Source organism: Crocodylus siamensis, chromosome 11, assembly GCF_052110815.1.
Source record: "Crocodylus siamensis isolate JL-2025a chromosome 11, ASM5211081v1, whole genome shotgun sequence".
Lineage (NCBI taxonomy): Eukaryota > Metazoa > Chordata > Crocodylia > Crocodylidae > Crocodylus > Crocodylus siamensis.
Window position 1 is genome coordinate 7,582,139 of NC_143405.1, and position 25,052 is coordinate 7,607,190.

Genomic DNA, 25,052 nt, shown 5'->3' on the forward strand with positions numbered 1-25,052 from the left:
CAGCCTCCACAAGAGAAGGCTGAGGGGGGATCTGGTGGCCACCTACAAACTTGCCAAGGGGGACCAGCAGGCAGTGGGAGAGTCCCTGTTCCCCTGAGCACTACTGGGAGTTACAAGGAATAATGGCCATAAGCTGACTGAGAGTAGGTTCAGGCTAGATATCTGGAGGCACTACTTCGCAGTCAGGGCAGAACCAACTTGCTAGGGAGGTGGTGCTTGCCCCTGCCCTGGGGGGTCTTCAAAAGGAGGCTAGATGAATACCTAGCCGGGGTTGTTTGACCCCAGCATTCTTTCCTGCCCATGGCAGGGGGTCGAACTTGATGACCTGCTTGGGTTCCTTCTGACCCTACCGACCCTACCAACTATGAAACTATGAATTTCTGTTCTGTTACAGGTTTAAACCAGCTTCTGATCACTTAAACTAGCTTATACATAACTTCTGTCCCTAGCCATGAAGACTAACTAAAAAGGTTAATTTTGAACACTTATTTGCTGTTGAATAATCTTTCATTTCTAATATGTGATCATCTACTCATATCTTTACACCCCATCTGACCATTTGTACAACAAATGCTTGTGCTCATTTATTGCACTTTGTGAGGGTTTTCATCTAATATGCAATGAGGCTTGGGGTCTCCTCTCCACATTACTGAGCTGATTATGTTCTCTTGACAAATTCTTAAAAGTTAGCCTATCCTGAAAAGGAGGCAGGTAGGAAAACGTAACTGTTACACAGTAGAGCCAATACAGGAGGAACCTGGATTCTGCTCCAGCTCTTGTAGGACCAACTGGGTTATGCATGTACGTTCCAGCTGCAATATCTTTATTGCTAGCAAAGCATGAATATGAGAGGGAATAGCTCAATTTCCAGCTTCAACTTCCGGCCATTGGCTCTTGTTGCACCTTTGCCTTTATCAAATTCCTGTTCACCACATGTAATTATCTCCTTGAAGGGCTAAGCAGATTGAGCTCTTTGAATCTCTCACAATAAGGCATATTTTCAATTTTTTGACTCAGTCTCATGGCTCTTCTTTGAAGTCTCCAATTTTTCAATGTCCTTCTTGAAGTGTAGAAACAAGAACTGGACATGCTGGTTGCACCACTGCCCAATGGAGAGCTAACTCGGAGCAAAAAGATTACATTAATGTTCTTTTGTTAGTACATCCCATTGACCCGGCTGGCCACAGCACTGTATTGGGAGCTCATAAGTCAGTTGATTGTCCATCATCACCTCAAGTCCTTCAGAGTTGCTGCTTCCCAGGATACACTCCCCCATTCTGCATGTGTAATTTAGTCTTCACTCTTACGTGTTGAAACTTATATTTGGCCGTATTCAAATGCATTTTCCCTGCTTGCATACAATCTACCGAGTGATCCAATCACACTGCATCAGTGACATATCCTCTTTACTGATTATTTACCGGTCATCAGGCCTGATATCATCTGCGTGCTTTCTCAGTAATAATTTTGTCTTTCAGTCACTGATTTAAAAAAAAAATGTTACAGAGCACAGTATATGTACTGATGCACATGAATAAGTAGCTATAAACCAACCGTTAATGTAGAGTTTGAGTTCCACATTTTTGCATATGTTGCTCATAAAAGGAGACTTCATACACGTGAATAATCTCACTGAGTGCAGAGGCCCAGTTTATGTATGAGTCCTTGGTGCCTGGGAGGAGATAGATAGATAGTTTCACTAAAAACTACTGACCTAAACTTATGCAAAATCTGGGAGGTTTGATTAAGTTTCTAATCCAGCCAAAGTTGAAACGTATGGAACTGAACAACAGGGTGAGGAAGATGTTTGCATTAAACTCCTGTGAACCAAACTGCTGGGTTTTACCAAGATTAACTGCAGGTGAGTATGTGCATTGCACAGAAATCCAGGTCTGCTTAGTTCAAGTAATGCAAATCTTTCTATTTTTTTCCCTTCTCCTCCCAATTTCCTTATCCCGTTGTGGCTAGAGGCATCAGCTGTGGAGGAAAGTTACAGAAGCGAAGCTAACAAGGAGGGGTTCTGGGACATGCTTAATAGTATTAAAAGGTTAGGGCATTGTGTTTCCATTAAAGAGAATATTAATTGAATTCTTGACATCTTAGCTGAACTGTGACATATTCATGGGATAAATATTGCATTTAATAGAGAACTATGACCTAAGAGCCTCTAAATACCATCAAGCATCAGTACCAATTCTTCAAGCTATATTGTAGACTCAGTCCTTGGGGTAAGGATGCATGGCAAATAGCCCGCATGAAGCCATGGGAGCAGTACACTAAAACAGGTCTCCAAATGCTTTTATTCCCTTTTCAGTTCAAATTCATAACCTGTTGCCCTCTCTGCCCCAGTACACGTGCATGCATTTTTTGTTGCCAGCACTTATTCCATATAGAAATACACCCTTCAAAGGCCATGTGTTAAGATTTAAAACCCATCAGCTACTGCATGAGAAAGATTTAAAGAAAAATCCTCTCAATCTTCCCCCCCAACCCCAAAAGGAGATTAAAACATTAAAAAGACCAATTACAAAAAGGAATCGCATGGCAACATTTTCATTAACCCTCCCTGGTTCTTCTTTCTGTCTCATTAGCTATCACAGAGAGAGGAAGGATCATTTTAATTAGCAGTATTGTAAAGCTTTATTTAAGGCAGCCGTCCCTCCTGCTGCTCTCTGGATTACCCTGTCGGCTTATAAATACAATACCAAATCATTACAGCCAAAAACAACATCACTGAAGGGTTTGCAAGAAAGAGGATCCACTATGGTCAATGTTTAGGACTCTTTAACAATGTCCTTTCTCCCTATTCAGGCATAATTCAAGCGTAATATTGGGCTTTATAAAACAACTCAATATCCTCTTACAGCAAAGCTCTTTCTAGTTTGAGACTGCCATGTGTTCACTTTCTTCCCTTTTGTTTTCAAGCCAACAAAAGCACAAAGCCTCAGCTGATAGGATAGACATGCTAGATAGGATCACAGGTTTTCCAAATTTCCAATTTAGAATTACTTGTTAAATTCTTCAATCAAAAGTACTGTCACCCACTAGTAGCTCTGCAGGGAGGGGGAAATGGTGCAGGCTTGTATGGTGTGGTATGGCTTTATCAATAGGCTCTTCAGTGCTGGTGGTGGTAAACTGTTGGGCGGGGGGGCACGTGAGGGAAATATTTGCATGGATCTTTTGAAACGGGCAATTCCACTTCTCTTATCACTGCTTGGTGGATCTCACTTTTTCAGAGGAGAAACCTCAGGGAGCAGAGCTCACCATGAAATTGGAAGGTACTGTTTCCCAAATGCTGAAATTCAGTCTCAGAGCAAGTGCCAGCATAGAAGTCCAGATTCTGCTCTTGGCTACTCTCAGATGCTGAAAGCAGGGCGTTGCATAGATGTCAATGAAAGCAGCGGTGGCCCAAAGACCACTGCTGTTAAGCAAGAGATGAGTCTGAGTCGCTACATCTGATCCAGCATCGGATCCAAACTCAAACTTCCGCGTGCTCTGAGCAAGTCCTGGTTTAGTGTGTTAAGTGGGTGGATCTGAGCAGAGATATCTGGATCCACATCTACATTTCCCCATTTTTGCTGATTTGGGTGTGTGCCAGCTTAATTATTATTATTATTTTTTTCCTAACAAACCCAAGGTCCTCTCTGTCCGGACAGGCTACACTGGCTTGCCTCTTGCATCAATACCCTGTATATTACAAACCACAAATATACAAAATGGGAGCTGCATACAGGCACCATCCCTATCATGGAAACTCTGTTGGACTATTAAGAGCCATGACTCAAACCTATGCCTGACTTTTCTTAACCTAAATATGGATTATTTGATATACCTGTTAATGTAAACATTGCATTTAATTTGTGCCTCGCTGGATGAGGAAACCTATTATTCACTTATAGATACTTGAGTATCCACCATAGAGTTTTAAGCACCAATATCTATCACTTACGGAACGGCTTAGTTTTGTCTGTCAGGCCCATCACTTCAGGCAACTGAGGTGTGTTGAAAACTGTAAACATCCTCTTTGTGTTTTGGGGGAAAGTTTTGCAAGGATATCTGCCAGACCTTGAAGGGGTTCTCTGTCTGACGCAACAAAACAAGACATAGGACTCCAAAAGCTTAATGTTGAAGACTGGAAAACACAAGGTTCAATTCTGTTCCCATTATAGCCGATACCCAAACTCCTTTTGACTTCAGAAAAAGCATGAATGGATCAATAGTTTGAATGGTGAGTGAGCTGAAAGCAAGCAAGCATGAAATACTCAACCCTTTAAAAGGGGATGATTCTAATTACTGTAACAATTAGAAAAACCAATATGGTTAAATCTTACTGAGCCAAATCTTGAGTGTCCATAAATCCAAATGAGTTTTTTTCTATCAAGCCTACTGATTGATTTGTCAAGTTCTCTGGATATATATGCTGCAAGTGTTATGCTCGTCTGAAACCCTTTTAATGTGAATAATTTCATGCCCCTCATCTCCATAAGAATAAATGAGGTTTCATTAGGTATCCATTATGATATCTGTCTATGCAATACTCTTAGAAAAACTGCTAAGCCAATTAAGCTGTGATGGTGAAAATTAAAGACCTTGTGGGGCATTAACACCAGACAGATGCTACTGAAATCACCACCACTAACCTGTAAGTTGCATTTGAGATTCCCATGATGCCTGCCTTTTGTCTCCAGCAAATCGTTGCTGTTGACACCGATTTCTGTATTCCAGGTGCTTTGACTGAAAAGGATTTTCCTTCCAGAAAGAAATGAACTGGGATGGGGAAGGGAAGCATGGCAGACCTGTGCGTCTGAGCTTTGGCATGCATTTGGACACAGCTCTAGAAAACCTACTTTAATGGCCTAGTGTGACTAGGTGTGCCACAGGTAAATAAGCAGTGGCTTCTTTCTGGTTTGATATTCCTTGCCACTGGATGCTTTTGAAATGTTTGAAACAATGATGGCCAGGTTAGGTAAAAGGAAGTACCTTCCTAAAAGGAAGGTAAATTTGTAAGTCCTGTGCATTTCTGGAGGATAATGGCAAGAGAAAATGCACCTGGACATTAATACAGAGCCTGCAAAGTATACTCTGCTTAATTAAGTAGGAAGCCAACTTAACTGAAACACTGCCTTAGAGAACAACTTGGGTACATCTGATATCTTTTATTAAACCAGCTCAAATAGTTGGAAAAATTCTTCTTAGCAAGTTTTCAGGTATAAGTACCAGGCCTGTACGAAGCTGTATTTGCTCTTCGGATTCAGCCGATTTGGGGGACAGTGATTCAATTCGGTGATCTGAATCACTGTTCCAATTCGATTCAGCCAAATCTGATTTGGAGATTCAGCCAAATCTCTGAATCAGCCAGGCCCATCCTCTGCCCCCTCCCAGCCTGGCAATGACTGCCCCAGCTCCCAGCACTTGTTAAAAGAAAAAAAAAAGCCCCAGCTCACTGGGTGCTGCCGGGTGAGGGGCGATTCCTGCTGCCCCATGTTATGTAGGGGGCTCTGCCATGAGCCCCCTGACTCCCCCCTTGCTCCCCCAGCCTCCCCATGGGTGGTGGGCAGGGGTCGGGGGGCTGGCAGGGGTCTCCCCATGGTCCCCTCCCTTGCCCCTAGTACTTACCAGCTCTGAGGCAGCTGCTGCTCACTGCTGCAGCTGCCGGGGACTGCCTGAATCATCAAAGCTCTCCGAATCTTTTCTGAAGATTCGGAGAGCTTTGAATTGATTCAGACCTTTAAATTGGTCCCCAGATTCTATTTGGATTCGGTAGCCAAATCTCCGAATCTGGCCGAATCTCCTCTGAACAGAATTGCCACCCAAAGATTTGCACAGCCCTAATAAGTACCCTTTGCCAGGCTGAGGAGGCATCTGCAGTTGGTGCGTGCTCTTCCTCAATGGAATGAATAGGAAGAGCACACACCAACTGTAGAAGCTTCCTCAGCCTGGCAAAGGGTACTTACACCCAAAAGCTTGCTAAAAAGAATTTCCCCAACTATTTAAGTCTGTCTAATAAAAGATATCAGATTTACCCAAAGAACCTTGTCTGCATATGTCCTTAGACCAACATGGCTACAACCTATACCCCTGAATAAGTTATCTAACATAGAGATACTGCAAGTCCAAGGACTTCCCTTGGATGCACCCAACCAGCAATGCAGACTGCCCAGAAGAGATTCTGTCAAATGAGTTTTTTGTGTCCAGTTCTGCTTCTGCTTGTCAACAGGGGCAGAAGCAGGTCTTAGAAGTTGCATCTGCAAACCAGAACTAATTCCAAGGAACAGGATGGTTCAAGGGGTTACACGTAGGTTCCAGGATCGTACATCTCTGGGTTGTTGGCAAAAGCTGGGTTTGCACAAGTTATACCCAAAATGATGACCATCTCTCAATAGCCTGTGTGAATGAGTTTGGTCAGCCAAAAAGGGCAGAATGAGAGAGAACAATAATTAGATTACTTTCATATTTTCTGTCTTCTGAGACTCTACCCTTTTCCCCAGAAAATGTTTGGTTTCCCAATAAAAGTTTTAAAAAATATAAATATGAATGACTGACTATACATGTGGCAAGTTACAGGTGTTTAAGTAGTCCGAAAAAGGGGAAAGTTCTAACATAGCAACACGTGACCAATGTGATACTACAGAATGAACAATATTTAGTAAGGCATGTACTTGTGTGTCAAGACGCTATAACTGTTTTGGGGGTTTTTTGTAAACGACTTGAAATTTCAACACACACAATGTTTTCCCTTAAAGTCTGGTCTTGATCTGTTTCCAGGGGACAAGTGTCCACATCAGACACCTCCCCACAACATGTTTTAAGTTGCAAGCCCTGGAGAACTGAGTGGATCTCCCAATCTGAACTGCTATGACCTGCAGGCTGATTATCAAAATTAAGAAATATTTGCAGGAGCCATTGGGAAAGATTCTTGCAATGCTTCTGCCTCGAGTGTAGCATTGTAATTTCAAGGGCTGTCGATTCCTGATGTTTACAAGTGCTAAGTACACCTGAAAGGGGATGGTGATAATAATTAACCAAATTAATAATCTTAAACATTGAAGTTTGATTACAGAATTGCGTAGTTTATATTTATATATACACACAGTAATTTTCCTAAAGTATCTTTCAAAATATTTATAAGGCCTATTAACTTACTCTTACCAAGCCAAGGGCTGTTATCATGTCCACAATCTGCACTAATGAGCTTTGCGCAGAGGAGTTGCATAGAAGAGGGTGATGCAATTCTCTGCACAGCTGCTCTTCAGCTACTTCTGTAGTCCAGGGGTGCTCAGATAATAGGGAGATAGATGCCTTAGACTGGAGCAGCTCCTGACTGCAGTTTTATAGGGCATATCTGAGATGCTGCGTTGAGCAGTGATACAACTCTATAGGCCACACATTTTGGCCCCCTTTTGTCAGGTGGCCCTTCTGTGGCCTGCTTCCTAGCCTGCTCACCTAAGGATCTGTGCTTTGGGCACTTTAGTGCTACTGAGAATGCAGATGTTGTCATCTGATGCATTTTATATATTGCCATGATACTTGTTTGCTCATTTGTCTCCTTTTACAGTTACTTTCTTCTGATTTTTAAATGTCAAATTGTCAGTTGCCTTTTAAAGCATCAAATATGCAGCTGACTCCTTGAATCTGGGTGTTCGCAAGTTATAGTTAAGCAGCACAAACAGTAGAGCAAATAAAAACAGGGACCAGTATTCTCTGAAGTAGCAGATTTTTTTTTGCATAAATTATATAATTAGCCTGCTAAGCCATCATCCATTTTTTTCACACAAATGTTGTTTGCTTTATGATGACTATAACTAAAATGGATAATAACTCTACTGCATTTTTTAATTGTTATGTACCCAATATTTTTCTGACTCTGCTTTATATTTAGATTAATAACTATGTAATCACCTCATTAGTTTATTTAGATTATGTCATTTTAGGAAATTATTGTTTAGATCAGTCTTGTCCTTCCGTTCTATCCGCGCCTTCCCTGAATTAAATAATATCTGAGGGAAACCAATTAATTGCAACTAGACCGCTGTAATGGGGTCTGCTGTACAATGTGGCAACATCTAATGGAGTTTTAATTTCCCCATGGTGAGTCAATATTTGCTTAAAGAGAGAAGAATGTCAGTGCAAACCATTGCCCAAAGTGAGCTTGGTTAGAAAGACTCAACTAGCTGCTTTCAGGTGCACAGTGACTGGAAAGGGATCGGTGGGCCACTTATTTGAGCAAGGGTGAAATGCATTAAGAGCCCTATCCTGGGAAATGTCTAGTATTCTGCCAAAGATCTAATTTTTTTTTTAATGGCTCTAGTGGAGCTCTCCACAGGAAGAGCTCTTTGTTTGCATGAATGTCACCCTGAAGGAAAATTCCTGAGCAAGAGGAAATCTTTGAGATGCGCAGGGTTCACGCTTTTGCTGGTGTGGAAGGTTTCCACGTGGCTCTTCTTCCCTGAAGTCCCATCTTGGGACATGGGCTAGCAGTGACATGACCAATGGAAAGCTTCCTTGACGGACAGGGGAAGGGATAACAGTGCTTGTCATTGCAACTGAACGTTGGCATAGGGTCGCTGGATCAATAATGACATGTCTCCGGTGGTCCTAAACCACTGTGTGCAAGTGATACAGTAGGGCTGCTATTCTTGTAACAGCCCAGCTACTTTAGTGGCTACAGCTCCAGACCTGGACCCTGGGTCAGACCCCCACTTCCCCGGAAATCAGTGCTTTTGTCCAGCTGCAGTGAACATCACTTAAGGCGTAATTATGAAGAAGGCCAAGGGAACGCTCCAGATCCCAGGGAAGGCAACAGAAGGATTGGCATTTACTTCAGTGGCAGCAAGAGCATCATGAAACGGGTGGAGGGGAGAGGGAGGCAGGGCGGGAGTAGTCAACCAGGAAGCGACTGTATTGACAATGCAAGGGTGAAAGACGCTTCTGAAAGAATCGGCTTACTCCGTTGGAAAGTACTGGATATCTGGGAGATTCTGTTATTGTCAGTGAAATTAATGTAAAAGAGAAAACATTGGGTTTTTTTAGAAACTCACCAGCAAGGCACATAAGTCTGGCCGATTCTCAGTCTTGAAAATGGACAAGAAGTTTCTTTCCTTCCTGCTTTGTATCTAGCAGTACTCTGCTGGGAGGTATCTGCCGAAACGGCAAACCCCAGAGGGACAGAAGAGGTTCTGTTTGGAGGCTGCCATGCACCACCATCCACAGGTCTTGTGGCATTACGTATTGCCTTGTCTTGACTCTTGTGCTCATACGTAGTTCATGCAGAATCTGGTCCCTACCTCTTTATAAGCTGCTTAAAACCCCTGAACACTGGGACAAATCTGTATCTGACTGATAGAGGCTGTAAAAAAAAAAAATGGTTGTAAGAATTCTTTTTTTTCAACTCGCATTTGTCTTGAGTAGATAGTAATGTGGCTGTCTAACATCTGATTATATACATTCAATGGTGCCTATGGACCTAGTCGCACTCCAGGACTGTGTTGTGCCAGGCTCTGTACAAATGCACAAACAAATGACAGCCCCTTCCCCAAGGAGCATGTGTTCAAGCCTAACACAAGGCATGCAGGTGGGTAGAGACAGACGGGGGAGTACAAAGAAATAATGAGACAATAGAACTTCTGACTAACTGCTAGACCTTTTCTTTTAATTGGATTATTCAGAGGTTTGGACTGAGGGTTGATATGAAAGCCAGAAGTTATAGTTGCAATTCTCCAAGGACCCTAGGGGAGTTAGATACCTAGATCCCACTGAAATTCAATGGAAGCTAGCACCTAACTCCCTTAGGCACCTTTGGAAATCTCAGCCTACACTGCTCTTGACTAATGACAGCTTTGCTTGGTGAATGCTGACAAACTTCTGAAGTGCATCTGCCTTTCCTAAGCTTCTGACAGTTTAAAAGATTTGAAACAAAGCCACGTTATGATGCAACCAATTTCAGCAGCATCTGATTAGCAAAGAGGGGGTGCAGTTACCTGACAACGTTTTGCAGGTTTTTTTTATTGCTAAAGTAAATTGATGGCGTCAAACCATCTTTTTTATATATATAAAATATGCATTATTTTTTCAGGATTTTCAGGATCGTGTAGGGAAATAAAGTTTTGCGATGCTTGCTCTCATAATAAGTCTGTCCAAAAATGATGTTGCTCATTCTGTTGAAAGATGGTTTCATTTTCTACTCAAAATTGGTATGAAAAATTTTCCTTGCCAAAGGAACATTGTATACGGAACTTGTCAAATCCTCTCTCCTGACACAAATAAAAGATAACATTGGGTGGCAGCATGTAAAACAGCACTGACAAGACAGCTGGGAGGGAAGCAAAGAAACAGATACTGCTCTCTTCTTAAGAAGGGTAGAGGAAAGTTCTATAAGAGTGAATGGTGGCATGTTACATCCCAAAATACGTTATCTAATGATTTAATGAGCCATTTCCGTGCAGGTATTAAGGTATAAGATAGGGATTCCATTTCCGATTAGCAAAACCACAACCAAGTCTCAACTTTTTCCCAGGTACCTGAAAGCTGCCAAGTGTCGAATATGGCTGAATGAAAGGGCTATTCATTGAAAAGTTTATAACTGCACAATGTAGGCTGTAATTACTAGTTAGAACATCGTGGAAAATTATTCAAAGTGTGTTTAAAAATAAATAAGGTAAATGATAGCACTTTCATTAGCTCTGTAGTCACACCATGTAAGTGACTTTTTTTCCTATTAAAATTGTTGATTGAAGGCCGTTAGCTGTTTATCAGCTCAAAATTACATTTCTTCTCTCCTAGGGGTTGCCTCTGTTAAAAATCACAACCACTGCCTAGTTAGTAACAAGAAAAGACTCCTAAAACTGCAATTTCGGGGGGGGAAAAACACAAGCATGAAACACAGATTGCACCTTCAAATCCCCAAAGGCATCACGCTTCTTTGTTCTGCTAAGAAAAATTAACCTCAATCTCGGCTCAAGGTCCCCCGATTGATTATCATAGTCATTTAAATACTGTAATCTCATTTTCAGCATCAGGGAAAGGGAGCGAAAAGAAGAAAAAAGAGGGAGAGGGAGAGGGAGAGCAAGAGGGGGGGAAAGAAGGGAAAACAGAATAAATTATCTGACAAAAGGAAAAAGGGCCTTTCTGCTTACGGAGCCTATTTCAGATCCTTCCACTTGATTGGAAAAGTTGATGAAGTTTAAATGAAGCAGAATTAGAGGCTCAGGCCACTGAGTATTGACAGGGGCCCATGGAAGAATGTGCAATTCAATAGGCCTGATTTCTGTAGAAAACAGGAGAAAGGACTAAATGGTATAATCTTCAATCAAATCTAACATCGACACTGACAAGGCAGGGTAATGAGATAGGCCAGATCAGGCATGTTGGTTAAAGAAATTAATCCCTCTTGCTGCACCAAGAGTTCAGCTTTGATGCCTATTGTACAGACCCCTGTCCCAGCCTATCTAAATGCTAACTAACTGCGAGTGTGATCCGGGACTGTGCTTTTCATTGCTGGGGCTAATCTGATAACAATTTTATCTTGCTGATTATGGAGGCAGAGACGGAGAAGGAGCCCACAACAGGGGCTAAGCGTGGAAAGGAAAGGAGAGGACGGGTAAAACGCAAGCTAGCCCTGGATACGCCATTCTCTTGGATGTGTGAGGAAACTTGCATTTCAGGGTGTATTAGTGCTTTAACACACTATAATACATGGTAATTATTGTAGTTACAATTGCCTCCTGGCCAGCTGATTGCTGTCTCGGGGGAATTATGGAAAAGGACAGTAGCAACCGCGAAGGCAATCTGCGCGAGTCGTAGCAAAGCAAACTTAAAGGGACGTCGGCAGCTCGGAACAATCAAACTGTCTACAAAGACATCCCATTACCGTTATTCCAGCGATATATGTTTTTGAAAAGTCCAGTTTTTCTATGCGTTAAATAGTATTTGGTTTGTCTTGCTTGCTCCCCCCCACCACATTCCTGCTCTTTTCTTGAGAATTACAGGAAGTCAGCATTTCTTTTAATCAATCAAGTTTCACTTGGTGGTTAAAGGATCTTCAACCAGAGATTAGGTCTATTTGTTTAAAAAATAATTTCCACAGGTATTTAAAACTTTTTCTGCCGAGCCTCAGTTTTGTAAAAAGCTCTTACTGGAAATTGGAAGTGCTGGTCTAAATGGCATGTGACAGCGGTGCTCTAAAAGGGCTCTTTATTGGAAGGTGTGCTTATACAAAAGTCACAATGCAGGATACTTTCTTTTTCCAACGTTTAAAAGGTTAGGATGACAGAACAACTCCCAGAAGTCAGAACTTTTTCTTCTAATCTGCATATAGCGGGTACCCAAGGTGAGAACATGCATTGTGCAAGATGCCAAAAGGTTTTAGACGCAATAAATGACCATAGTGTCCAGCTCTGAGTGAATCGGTGTGGGATTTGTCCACAAGAGAGCATGACTAACTTGCAGGACATTGAAATAAAAAGCTGTTCTCTAAGACTTTTGTGCTTCCATTTGGTCTGATCTACATTTTGCCATGTGGTATGGGGCAAGAGGGAAGAATTATTCCAACTATAGTAAAAGCTTTAAAAACTAAGCAGTGCTCTAAGTCTGCCTTCCAGGGAACAAGAAATGTATCTGGGTTATTGAGAGGGTTGGGGGGGGGTTTGTGCCTTCTGCATATTGTAGTTCTTTCAGATGCTGCAAGTTCATCTTTGTCTTTTTTACTGTATGCTCAAGCTGCCTAATTCTAGCTTTGCCTGAGAAGCATGGGTGGATGGGCACAGGGGGACTTTTGGTTTCAGAAGATAAAGCTTTTGTGTTCTTCTGAGTTTTGTTTTTTTAGGTTTTCTTTTTTTAACTGGGTCTAAAGTATCCCTTTCTCAGGTATATGATTTGACTGTCTTTAAGGATGTGAGTAAGGGGTGCTATCCCATTTTAGCTGAAGCCTGGAGTCAACTTGAAACAGGAAAAGTGAAAAAATGTATGGTTCTAGGCGCTGGGAAATGTTTGAAAATGTTCCCCTCTGCTTTACAGGGATTCAAACCCTTTGAGTTTTGTGAGGCATTTGGGATTTGAATACATCGGAGAATACCAAGCGAAAGCTCTTGGCTTGAGAGAGTTTTGGGTCTACACCAGAAAGGGGCTTATGCTCACTCAACAGCTTTTTAAACCTTTCAAGCAGTCCACCCTGACTTGTAGGCTTATCCTAAAATTTTAAAGTTTTGACATTGCTCCAGTTGTACTGCGGGAAGGGGGTACAACTTTTCATGCTTGGCTCTCCATGTGCCCATTTTGCTCATCTGCCTATGTTCTGGCCCCCTTTAGCTTACTTTCTCAGAGATTTTCCAGTACTGGAGACTCCCAAAAGGCTGGGCAGGCATCCGCCGCTATGACAGCACAGCCATTAGACGTAGACTAATGCAACAATCCAATCTAATCATTGTTACTGTGCTGCCTGACTTTAATACTGCAACTTTAAATCAAAGGGCCTTTGAGCCTTTATTTCCATTGTATTAAACACGCGAACATAGAAGAGCTTCAACGACATCAAGGATTTTTACCTTGCATTGTTTGTGGGTTTATTTGCCTCACCAATTTGTATTGTTTCCATCACATAAAGGTTAAGAACTCGCTCCTGTTCATTCTTTTATGCACTGCTTTCGTGTGAGCAACAGCGGGTTGTACTGACCCCTCCGCCCACTGACCTACAGGGTCCATTTCCAGCTTGAACTCGGCGGTGCCTCTAAATGACTGGGAGGAAAATGCAGTGTTTTCAGGCAGAAAGAGTCTGCACTTACTTTTCTGAAAGGCTGCATTTATTCTGACGGCAGTGGTGTAAGAAGTGGTGCTGAAACACACTGGGAACTTAATTTCTAGTGTGTCAAATAATTTGTTTTAAATCTTAGATTAGCTGAAACTGAGAAGGAAACCCTTAGAAGTTAGTGAACTTGAGAAATAAAGCTGAGAACTAACCTAATGATTATTCAATTACCCTGCTTTACACTAATGTATTTAGCTAACAGATTACTGAAATGCACTCTCTATACTTTTTAGGAACACATTTTAAAAACTCAGCACTGGCCTTTAGAGGCAATAATGTCATAATAATAGTTAGCACTCAAAGCACTGTATAAACACTAATTAATCCTCTGTGTCTCTGAGCAATAAGCCCAGAAGGTAGAATGCTTACCTCATGCAGTGAATTTGGGTAAATAGCATCATTAATGTCGAACAAACAAAAACGCTGGGCCAAAGTCTGCTCGCTTTGCTCACACGGGTACTCCCGTTTATATTGGTGGGATTACTCATATGAATAAAACAAACTGAGATCTGGCCCCCAAACCAGTTTTTAAATAGGTATGTAAATTCTGAATAATTGAGGCTGTGCTTGAAGTAGGAGAGAGACCAATAATTTAAGCCAGCAAAGCTGAAAACCAAGGGCAGCTACTTCAGGTGCTTATAGTCTCCAGTTCTTTGTGGGCAACGATCTTAGTTGCACAATCCTTGTCATATTTGGTAACCTTGCTGGCAGCCCACCTACAGAAGTCACGGACTGAATGAATCACGAGGACCTAAATTAGCATTTTAGCTTGATCCCTCTAACTCATGGCTGAGAAATACAAAAATCATACACTGACTGCACATGCCATGCTTGTTTTACGGATCAAGGGATGCTCATAATATCTCTTAACATGTCCCCTTTCACTGAGGCAGTATATTTGCACCATTTTTTAAAAGTGCGGTATAATTGCTTATGGAACATGTTTGTTCAGTTCAGCCGAGGTGGTAACTTTTTTCAAAGGAAGCCCTTATTCTAGTAACTTAGCCTTCCGTTGCTCTCATGCTCGATCCCTTTTCACAGGTATTCCCTGCCAGAGAGAAGGTTCTGGGATCTGGTCTGGGTTATTCTGAGAAGGAGGAGCAATAATCTCCTTAGCACTCAAAGCTTATTGGGTTTTGTTTATCAGTTGCTAGCAATATTGTTGTTAAATTGTTGTAAGCATGCCCTTCATACAACTGTGGGAAGGTTACTACACTGAGTACCACTGTGAAGACATCAATCCACGAGCATCACAAAGCAGAGGTGCAGTTTTGAATCTTGATGCGCTAAAAAAGCAGGGCCTCCTTGGGAGGGTGACTTCTCCTGCCAAGAAAAAACCTGAAAAAAACCAAATGGCCAAAAGGTAAGCAGAGAGTCTTGGCTCTGTGTTACTGGCTCGTGCAATGGAAAAGGGAGTTAGTGAGACTACATTACAGGTCCAGTTTCACCGGGGCACATGGCTATACCTGTGCAGTGAGTCCATAAGAAATGAGAGTGGCTTGGAAAAGGCGTCGAAAATGATGCAAAGTGAGTTTAAAATGTTAGATCATTATTCTAATCCTAATGAGGAAGTACCACAAAAAAATCCCTAAACAAATTTAAAACAAACCAGTAATGATGTTGTAAGGCAGGTTCACTAACAAAAAAAATGAAATCCAAGCTAACAAGGATACCACATAATTAACTTACTGGTGTACCAAGACATGGCTTTGATTAGTGCTTTTTATAAGATTAAATAAGCATCCTTTCCCCTACTCCCTCCCTACCTCCCCACCCCCTCCACAAAGCTCTCTCCTCAAACTTAAATCTCCTAGTTTTGCACAGCGTGCACCATAATGTCCTTCCTCAGTTTCTCTCTTTTTGTCATCCTCTTGTTCCAACGGTTCCTGCTTAGGCAAACGATAATAGTACTTTCTGCACTGACCTTCCAAAATGTCCTGGTCTGAAACAAAGAACTGTTTAGGGGTACCTGATACTATTAATAATTTAGGCTTTATGAAAGCAAGCAAGCAAGCTGGGTGCTGCATATAGTGAACAGTTCCAGCCTACTTGGTATTTGTATCCTGGGGGAACCGACAGGAAAGGCTCCAGACTTTTGGACCTGAGAACTGAAGCCTTCTCTGTAGCCACAAACCAGGGACATCATAAGCAGTACCAGGGCAAGCTTCCTGCAGAAAATTTCTTAGCCAGACACGGAAGAAGTAGTCTTCTCCCATTTAAGAAAAATCATTTGGTCTCCTTGGCCTGCTTCATCGCTCTTGCAAGAGCCAGTGCAGATGGCATTAATTCCAGTGACACTGAGTGCATCTACACAAGATGCTCAGTGCACACTAGACTAATTCTACTGCACATTCACGCAGCAGGCAAAAACCGTGCACAGTGGGATTGGTTGACTGTGTATTAGCTTCACAAAAAATCATGTGCCAGCATTACTGCATGGTAGCACCGATTACTGCACATTAAGGTAGTACCTGTTATTACAGATACTAAACTGAATGTGTAATTATGGTGCATTAATGAATGTGTAGACTAGACATGCCCTTTTGTAATATTTTGTTTTCTTGCTCTCAGACCTCAGCTGCTGGAATTCTGTTACTGCCTGAGTTTTTGTAGCTTGTGTTTAAAAAGTTTCTAGTTCTCATCGCTGCAGAGAAAAGCTTGAAAAAGTGAACTTGAAGTGCTACAGCTCCAGAAGGCAAATAAAAAGAACAGCATATTCGTTGCTTTATTACGATGATTATTATTATTACTATCCTAGCTCCAAAGCCAACCTCATTTTTTTTCACTAATAGGACTGGCAAACCTGTGCATTTTTTTGTGCTGTGGATACTGACTTCTGGGACCCTGACTTTCAATTTACAGAGGCCAGTATAGTTTGGTATTTTAAGAGATCTCTGTGAAGGCTCGTAGGCCTTAGCAGGGCAGGGGTTCTGTGTTGGTAACTCAGACCTTCTAGGGCCTTTCTGCCTTCATTTTCTGTGATTCATTATAGTGCTTTCCAAATTATTATCTCCAAATGTATGTACAAGTAGACCAGAAGCGATGGGCTTGGTGACAGAGTGGTTATGACATCCTGCTATCCATAGATATGAGTTTCAGCCCTGCTTTGGACTCAGATAAAGATTGCTCCCAGTCAACCCAGTTGCAAATGACTACCTGGTCACTTGAGCTGGGGAGCCAGAGGCTCACAACCACACTCCCTTGTACACCACTGGCTACAGGAACTGGTGTGCCTTGACCAATGATAGCCCAATGGTCCATCAGATGCAGAAGGCCCTTTGACTTTACAATGGCAGTGCAATGGCTTTGGACTGTGCCGGCCATGTGCCCAGCTTAAAGCCTTGTTCTGTGAAGTGTTAAGCAATTTTAGCCCCCAAAATGAACATGAGACCATAATGATGTACAATGTAAGAGCCTTTCTTGTATGTATAATCCCATTTTATATCCACTACAGATGAGCTAAAAGTTCCCTGTGCCATTAACAAAATGGAAGGAGGCTGTAAATTGAAGTGAGGAGGACTCCAATTAAAAAAAAATCTACTGGCTTTCACTTTCCCATGATGGGAGCATTCATCTTTGGAGGTGGTGGGCAGGGAAAAAAAACAGGTGTGTATCACAGCATGTATTGCCAATAGCTTATTATAAAGGCAAACAAAATAGTGCTTAGCAATCTCCTCTGAAATGCAGCAGGCAGTCTGAGAGTTGTCAGGGACAGCATGACTCAGGCTGGTGTGCCAGGAGTCCAGTTTGCCTCCGTAGTTTCGGAGTTCCCTGGCTGCCACGTGCATCTTCATACAAGGAGACATCAGCCAACTCTTAACATCTGGACAAGTGGTTCAAGTACTGTGGGTTTTATCCTTTGCTCTCATGTATGTGGATGTCATAGGCTCTGTTTTAATATGGATCGCTGTGACCCTGCTCAGCCATCTCTTTCCAGTGTCTGTCAGGGCTTCCTGAACTTTTTCTTGTCCCTAGCAGGCAGGGAGTTCCAGGACCTTTGCATGACTGTAGCTGGAAACCTCACATAGGGCTACAAGAAAATGCATGCTCCTGGGGTGTACTAGTACACTTGGATCAATTCTGTCTGTGCAGCACCACTTAAAGGGGGATATGACATTTAGTAGCCACGACCTCACAACAGTAGAGGACACGCATGGGATATCAGCCAGCTGGAGGAGGGTGCAAAGCCTTGTAGAAAGGCACCTGGAAGCAGCTAAATCACTTTGTAGCAGGGAGGCAACCACTAACATTACTACAATGTAACCTAGTGCAAAGTGACATTATTATAGATTCTAACATGAATGAAAACACCACAGTAATCTGCCAGTTGCATCATGCTAGATAGTCGTGTTTTGTCGACGCAGATCTTTTTCTACCTCTGCAGCACAGTTTACTATAAAGTAAACCCCCTGTGTAAGGCAGCCCTGGGAGTAGGGATATTATCCAGGATGCCAAGAGTATCGCCTACTCTGCTTAAAGATTGCTCTTGAATCTTCAAGTCCTGCCTATAAAGATACCTGAGGTATAGGCAGAATGCAGTTTTAAAATGTCTTATTAAAAAAAAAAGATCCTTTTATTTCAGAAATCCACTCCACTCTGCTGCAGGGACAGTACTGGGCATAAACACAAGGCATAAAGCTGGACTCAAATAGACAGTCTCCTAGACCAGAGATGAAAACAATATCAACCAAGCACTAGTGACGGACAACTCTCAGCCCAATTTGGTCATCCTTAAAAAGACAAAGCTCCCACAGAAGTCAATATAATATTGTAAAAAGTAAACACAGATGAATAAATTATAATTAATGCTATACACTGTAGGATTACCCCTATGTATATTTTAGTAAATGTAAAATTAATCCAGCAGCCTAGTCATTTATACCTATTTTAGTGGAAAATATGTGGATTGATTGTGAAAAGCAGCATTTTTACCCAATACACTGTTAGCTACTCCTTAACTTATCTTGACTTTAACTGTTACACAACTACATATTTATTGTACCACTTTTCTAATAAAAGGGAAGGTGTTGACTCATTGTTTTGGGGGAAGGGGTGTATAAATAAAATAAACTCACTGTGTGTGTGTGTGTGTGTGTATATTAGTAGGCAACCATCAATACTTCTGGATCATAGTATATGCATGGGAGGTCACCAAGACCTTTGATCCATATGCCTAGGCAGGAGTATGGAGGAGTGCAGGCTGTCCAGATCATCCATCCCCATGTTAGGCCATTGAGACGGTATCCAAAGACCAGACCAAGTCTAGAGCCTTGATAGCTATAGTTATTGCACATCCAGGAATCAGCCCCAGATCTCCCACATGGTAGATAAGAATTCTACCGCTGAACCGTGACTATAGGTGAGTATATATAATCACATCATATATATATTTGTGAGTTGTATGTATATATTCATGACCTATTTGTGTGTGTTCTAATCAAATCTTTCACGTTTCATTTCAGAGAGGCCTCATTGCAATCTGGTCCCAAGACTGATTTTGAATAAAAGGAACTATTTTACTGTGCACCTGAAGGATCCACTGAATGAACCACCTAAAAAGTCTGAGTTGTCCTAAGCTGTTTTTGAGATGAGAACACAACCAAACCAAAAAGCTGACTCTGCATCGCCACTACAAAATCACCAGGTTGCTTATTTTAAAGTCAATTTGTTTGCTGCCACAAGACCTGAATATTTTTTTTCTTTGCCATGTTTAAACGTTGTACATTTAAAGACTAAGTTCTGCATTCTGGCAGGGAAGAGGGGAAATACAAGGGGAACTCAAAGCTTAATTACAGTGAGACAGCCCCAACTATACCAGTGTGAATGGCACTACTATCCCTTGTAGTAAAATGAGGAAATGAAGCAGGAGAGACTGCCCCCGCAAGGAGAGAGAAAAAAATACAGAGTGAATCAAACGGCTTGCTATTTGCCTGAATGCTGCTGACTCAAGAGAGGCTTGGCATTGACTGAGGTAGACCTTGCTTCTCCTCTTCATCCTCTAAGCACCAGCAATCAGAGCCCTACAGTACCGTGGGAGGAACACTAATAGGTCAGCAAATTTTTTCCCCCCAGAAATTGGTTAATCCTTGAAGCTATTCTGCTAGTGCCATCAAGAGGACAAAAGTTGTAATTCAGCTGGCTGCCGGGGGTGGGAAAAGACAATCAGTTACTCTTTCATGCCTCAGAAGCCAATATCTGTTGACCTTCTGATATGTAGGGCTCTCCAAATTCTTAAAAACAGAGGCAGGAGAAGCCACTCGACTGCTAGAATATGTGTAGGCATCTGTGGTTTCCTTCATCTCTGCATCCACTGCTGGGGTGGAGTTGGAGCCAGTCTGTGAATTGCAGAAAAAGGGAATCCCCAGAAAGAGGGTGATTTTTTTTTTTTAATTATTATTTTGCTTGTGTGCATGGGCAGAGCTTTATGGAAGTGAGTGTGGCTGACTGACTGAAGAAAAAGAGGACAGAGGCTAGGCTGAGTAGTCCCATTCAAAGGACTGAATGTATAATAAGTGTTATTAACTATCAGGTACCAAAGTGATATGTGTGTATACACGTATATGTATTTAGTGAGAGATGCTTAGTTTATTAAATGAAATCCAGCTGCCCCAAGTCTCCCCGAAGATTCAAATGGATTATGTCTAGTTGCTGGCCTTCTCTTAAGTATGACAGAAACAAAGCTGAGAAACCACAGCCTAGAAGAATATCACACACCGTTGTGTATACTCTAAAATTGGTTGCATTTTAATAAGCAGAAAGGCAAGAGTTTAACTCTACAGACATACTTCAGAGGATGCTGAGCAATTTTTCCAGTACAGTTCTAACTCAGTCCTGATGCATACTACCCACTTTTATCTTAGTCAAAAGCAAGCCAGCCTTGCTTTGCACTGCCAGCTGGTGTACTGTACATGAGCAAGTCTGATGGGATCACCAACTACAGGAGACCTGACCTCCAAACTGTTCAGACACAGTTTTAATTTGGGCTCATTTTAATCATGACATGAAATGGGATTTGAAAGGCTGTGCCCTTCTCCAATTCCACCCTCAGCTGCATATCGTGGTCACAGGTTCAGCTGACATGGGCAACTGTAGTGTCCTGGCAAAAAGTTAATTTTAGACCATTATATTTTGTCAAGCAGGTCACCCCCTAAGTTTACAACTGGATACAGGGATTCTTTCTTTCTCACCTTCCCGTATTGTTTCAGTGTGGCAATGTACTGGCAAACACCTGCTATATCCAGGGCTTGCAGTTCAGTGTTATGCAAGGTTAGTCTATCCCTTATTATTTCCCAGGGGCAAGGAGGCTCAACTAGTTAATATCTCCAAAGTTCTTTGAAAAACACAAGGTTCTGTAGAAAGACAAACTTACTCTATTAGTATTTTGGACCTTTTTAATGACAAGACACAAAACTGCATAAGAAAGATATAATAGAAAGGGGGTGTCACCATTGTACACAAAGGGGCCAATGTTTCCTTCATCATTTACCTATTTTCTAATATTTTGTTCATTTTTGTGAGAAGTGCATGGCTCCAGATTAATTTTTAATTTTGATGCCTGTGGTTTCAGTGCCAACTCCCCCCAACCCTGTACATACACACACACGCAATTATTTTTCCCTGATAGAGATGCTTGCTGCATAATCTTTCAAATGCATTTTTCCTGAATTATCTTAAAATAGTGAGGACTTGCTTGTTTGTTTGCTGTATGCAGTGCTCTTACAATTGCTATGCATAGCATGTAAATCTTGCTGGTGGTTGATATATTAGCAACTCACTGGTAAACCTATTGGCCCCAGTAAGAAGGTTGTTTCAAAGCCCTAAGGACAGGTAACCACCAGGTATTTCCATGGATCCCCTCTGCCCAGAGGCTTTGGGCTCAAAGGTGTTTTTGCACCTCAGCTTCAGGCATTTCCTGCTACAAGTATGGGAGATGCTGCGCTCTAGCGTACAGACATGCACCTGCAGGCACCCATGCCCATCACTGCAGCTCAGTGGCTTGACTGTCTCTAGGGCATTAACTGGTCCTTTGTGATCCTTTCACGGGTGCCATGCAATATGAGCACTGTTCAGCACGCAAACATGATTTGTGTGACAAACCCAAAGATTTCAAACAGGAATCCAGAGTAATAATGGACTAGGATCTCACGGTGACCAGAGGAAACACTACAGGGACACAACGAAGGCAGAGCTCAAGAAAACAGATGCTCACATCAAAAGCTGGGAGGAGCTGGCTGCCACCAGACTCCAATGGTGCCCCAACCTCAAGCAAGTGACAGCCCGTTTCAAGGTAAAGCATCTCACCCCCAGGGCAAAGACGAGACAGCAGAGGAAGGAAAAGCAGATGAATCCCAGCCTGCAGCTGACGTTCCCCTGTGGGAAGACCTGCAACTCCTGCAGATGGGTCTGTGGCTCGAGGATTGAACTCTTCAGTTGCCTCAAGCCTCATCTACACGCCATGGCAGAAATCAGCCTTGCAGGGCAGGATGGTTGGCCAGGACCGTTGCATTAAAACGCTCTTTGTTGCAGCCTGAGTTCTTTGTAAGAGGAAAACCCCAGCTCTCATGCATTTCTGCAGTCAAAAAAACCCGGCGAGAACTCAGCACCAGCATTTTCTGATGCCCAGTAGTGACCCGCTGCCCTGTAGTTAGCTCTCTGACACTGGGGATTTGAACCAACCTTCCTGGGTGGGCCTAGAGCTAGCAGAGGAAGCTGTTAACATACCAACCAGCCGCAGGGTTTACGCTCCACGCCTAGCAACTCTCTCTTGTACGGCATCTGCTCCCAACTTCCAAATCTCTGACCCATGGCCTGGTAGCACTGCTCACCAGGTGCCTTCCATCTACCCCATCCGGGCGTTTGTAAATGCTGCCGCTGTCACTTAAGGGCCGTGCTGCCAGTGGTGGCCGTAGGGGTGTTGGGGGCCCTGGGCAAGAGAGTCATGTGGGGGCCCTTAGAGGCTTAATCTGGATGACCTATAACGCCCCACCATTGTAGCATGGACCTTTTTAATATTCTTGGGGGGAATTAGAGAAATAGCCACGTGATCAAATGCAAGCAGAGCCACTTCCTTGCACAAACTTCAACCCCCCCCCTTAAAAAAAAAAAAACTTGCAAAGTTTGGGGCCCCGGCGGTCGCCCGGCTGGCCTCCCGTTGGCACAGGGGCTGCCCAGGACATTCCTCGTACATCCAGGTAGGCGCACGAGGGACGGCGGGCACCTGCCCAAGCCCGGGGCATTGCTCCTCGGCCTCTCCAGGTTCAAGGCCGAGCTCCCCCTCGTGCCTGGAGGGGGCAGCCGGCCGCAAGGGAAGGCGAGCACCCTTCCAGGACCCCTCTGCCTCGCAAGGGAAGGGGCTGCCCGGCCCTGGGGCTCACCTGGGCCCGGAGCGGGCGGTGCACGGGGCGGCGGGCGCGGGGCGCGGGGCGCGGGGTCCCCGCCGCGGCTGCAGCCATGGCCCGGGGATCCCGGGGGCTCGCGGCTGCCTGCACCTCCTCCCCCCCGCCCCTCGGAATGTACCACTCCATCCTGGGGGGGGGTTGCCTCCCGCAGGCAGCCCTACAGCGGGGTGACGGGCGGCGGAGGCAGACGCGCGGGGGCAGGATGTGTGCCAGGACAGCCGCCCCCCCTCCTTGCAAGTGGTGGGGAGGAAAATCCATGAAGCTGCCCCCCTCCTTGGTGGAGGATGGTGCAGCCCATTCCCTCCTTCCCCCCCACTCCCATCTCGGATGTACCACTCCGCGCCTGCTAGGGGGGAGCGCGCCTCTTGGCGGAAGTGGGGGGGGGTCTCTTGCCCCCGGGCAGCCCCACAGTGGGGTGGGGGAGAGGAGACTGGCACACGGGTATGGGGACACACGGCAGGACGGCCGCCAGTGCCCCCCCTTTGCTGGTGGTGGGGAGCGGGTGACACTCAGTGAAGAGCCCCCCCCTTCCCCGGGGGAGGATGGTGCGGCCCGTTTCCGCGGCAACGCAGGACGCTAACAAGGGGCGGGGCGGGCGACCACGTGCGGGCGGAGCAGCACGTGGGCTGTGCCCAGGGGCCCATCGGATGCACCAGAAGCTCCTGGGCTCAGGCCCTTCCTAGGACCCTATAAGGCAGCAGCAGTTCCCAGACTGTGGGTCTTGATCCATACGGGGTGGCAACATCAGTGGATGTTAATGTGCCCCTGAGCTTCTGTGCTGCAGCCAGGCCCCACCTGCCCCCGGCCAGAGCCCCTCTGCAGCCCAGGGACGAGACCCATTGTGAGAGGGAGGCTGCACCGAGGGGGTGAGTAAGGGGTGCTCTCGGCTTGGCAGCCTTAGCAGCGTGGTGGTCCCTTCCTCCTGCACCGGGTCCTGCCCGCTGGGCCACAGAGCCCCGGGCGAGAGGGCGGCAGGGCAGGGAGCCCCAAGCCTGCAGCGGGTAGCCTGTATCCTCCCTCACACTGCTCTGCTATGGCCGTGCTGCCGACAGGGAAGGGATGGAAGTGGGAGCCGGGTTCTGCACTCTGCTCTGGCCACAGCAGCCGCCCGCTGCGGAAGGGGACACGGCGCAGAGCACACCAGCCCCTTACATGTGTTGAGGGTGTCTGTGGATACTGACTAGTGAAACTCTGCCTGGAGATGTGACAGGAAGAGAGTCCCACACTTGCCCGGGTTCTTCCCAGCCAGAGCCTCCTTCCTGGTCTTGTAGATGGCCAGCTTAGCCAGAGCCAGGAGAAGGTTGACCAGGAGGCCCTGGGCCTTGGTGGGGCCACAGATGGGGAGTGCATAACAAAAAAGGTGTGGGGAGAAGTGCAGCCAGGACCTGAGCAGGAAGTTGTGGAGGAGGAGCTGACAGTGTGAGATGAGACTGGGCAAGATGGATGGTCCTAGGGTCTGAGCCAACAATTCTTATGTTCCTATGTGTTTAGTTACAGTTACCATGCAGTTAGCAAGAGCACAATTAAATTACAATGTAAACAGTGAGGTTGCTAGATGCTATGAGCTACAGAGTTTATGCACTTAAGGGATACATAACCCCTGTTACAACATAAATAACAGGCATTGATTTGGGAGCGGCATGTACGCTTAGCAGGTATGCATGTGAGAGGAACACAGGATATATCAAACAATTATCTTTGAGCAAAACAACTCATGGTTCCTTGAGGACATGCTGGTTTGTGCTGTTAAGTCCTATCCCTGCAAAACACATGGTGCTTGATATAAAATCCATTGAATTAAAAGCCAATATTGTCAGTGAGTGAAGCCTTTTGCAAAAAACATCAGCAAAAACATT

General features: G+C 44.2%; 1 protein-coding gene across 1 annotated transcript in view; it reads right to left on the reverse strand.

The window, feature by feature from the left end:
• Window positions 1-23,274, reverse strand: part of CFAP77 (cilia and flagella associated protein 77) — an 87,643-nt gene extending 64,369 nt beyond the window's left edge. The window contains exon 1 of the mRNA XM_090021929.1: window positions 23,173-23,274. Coding sequence (XP_089878055.1) covers window positions 23,173-23,250 — 78 coding nt within the window. The 5' untranslated portion in view covers window positions 23,251-23,274. The remainder of the gene's footprint in view (window positions 1-23,172) is intronic.
• Window positions 23,275-25,052: the final 1,778 nt, after the last annotated feature.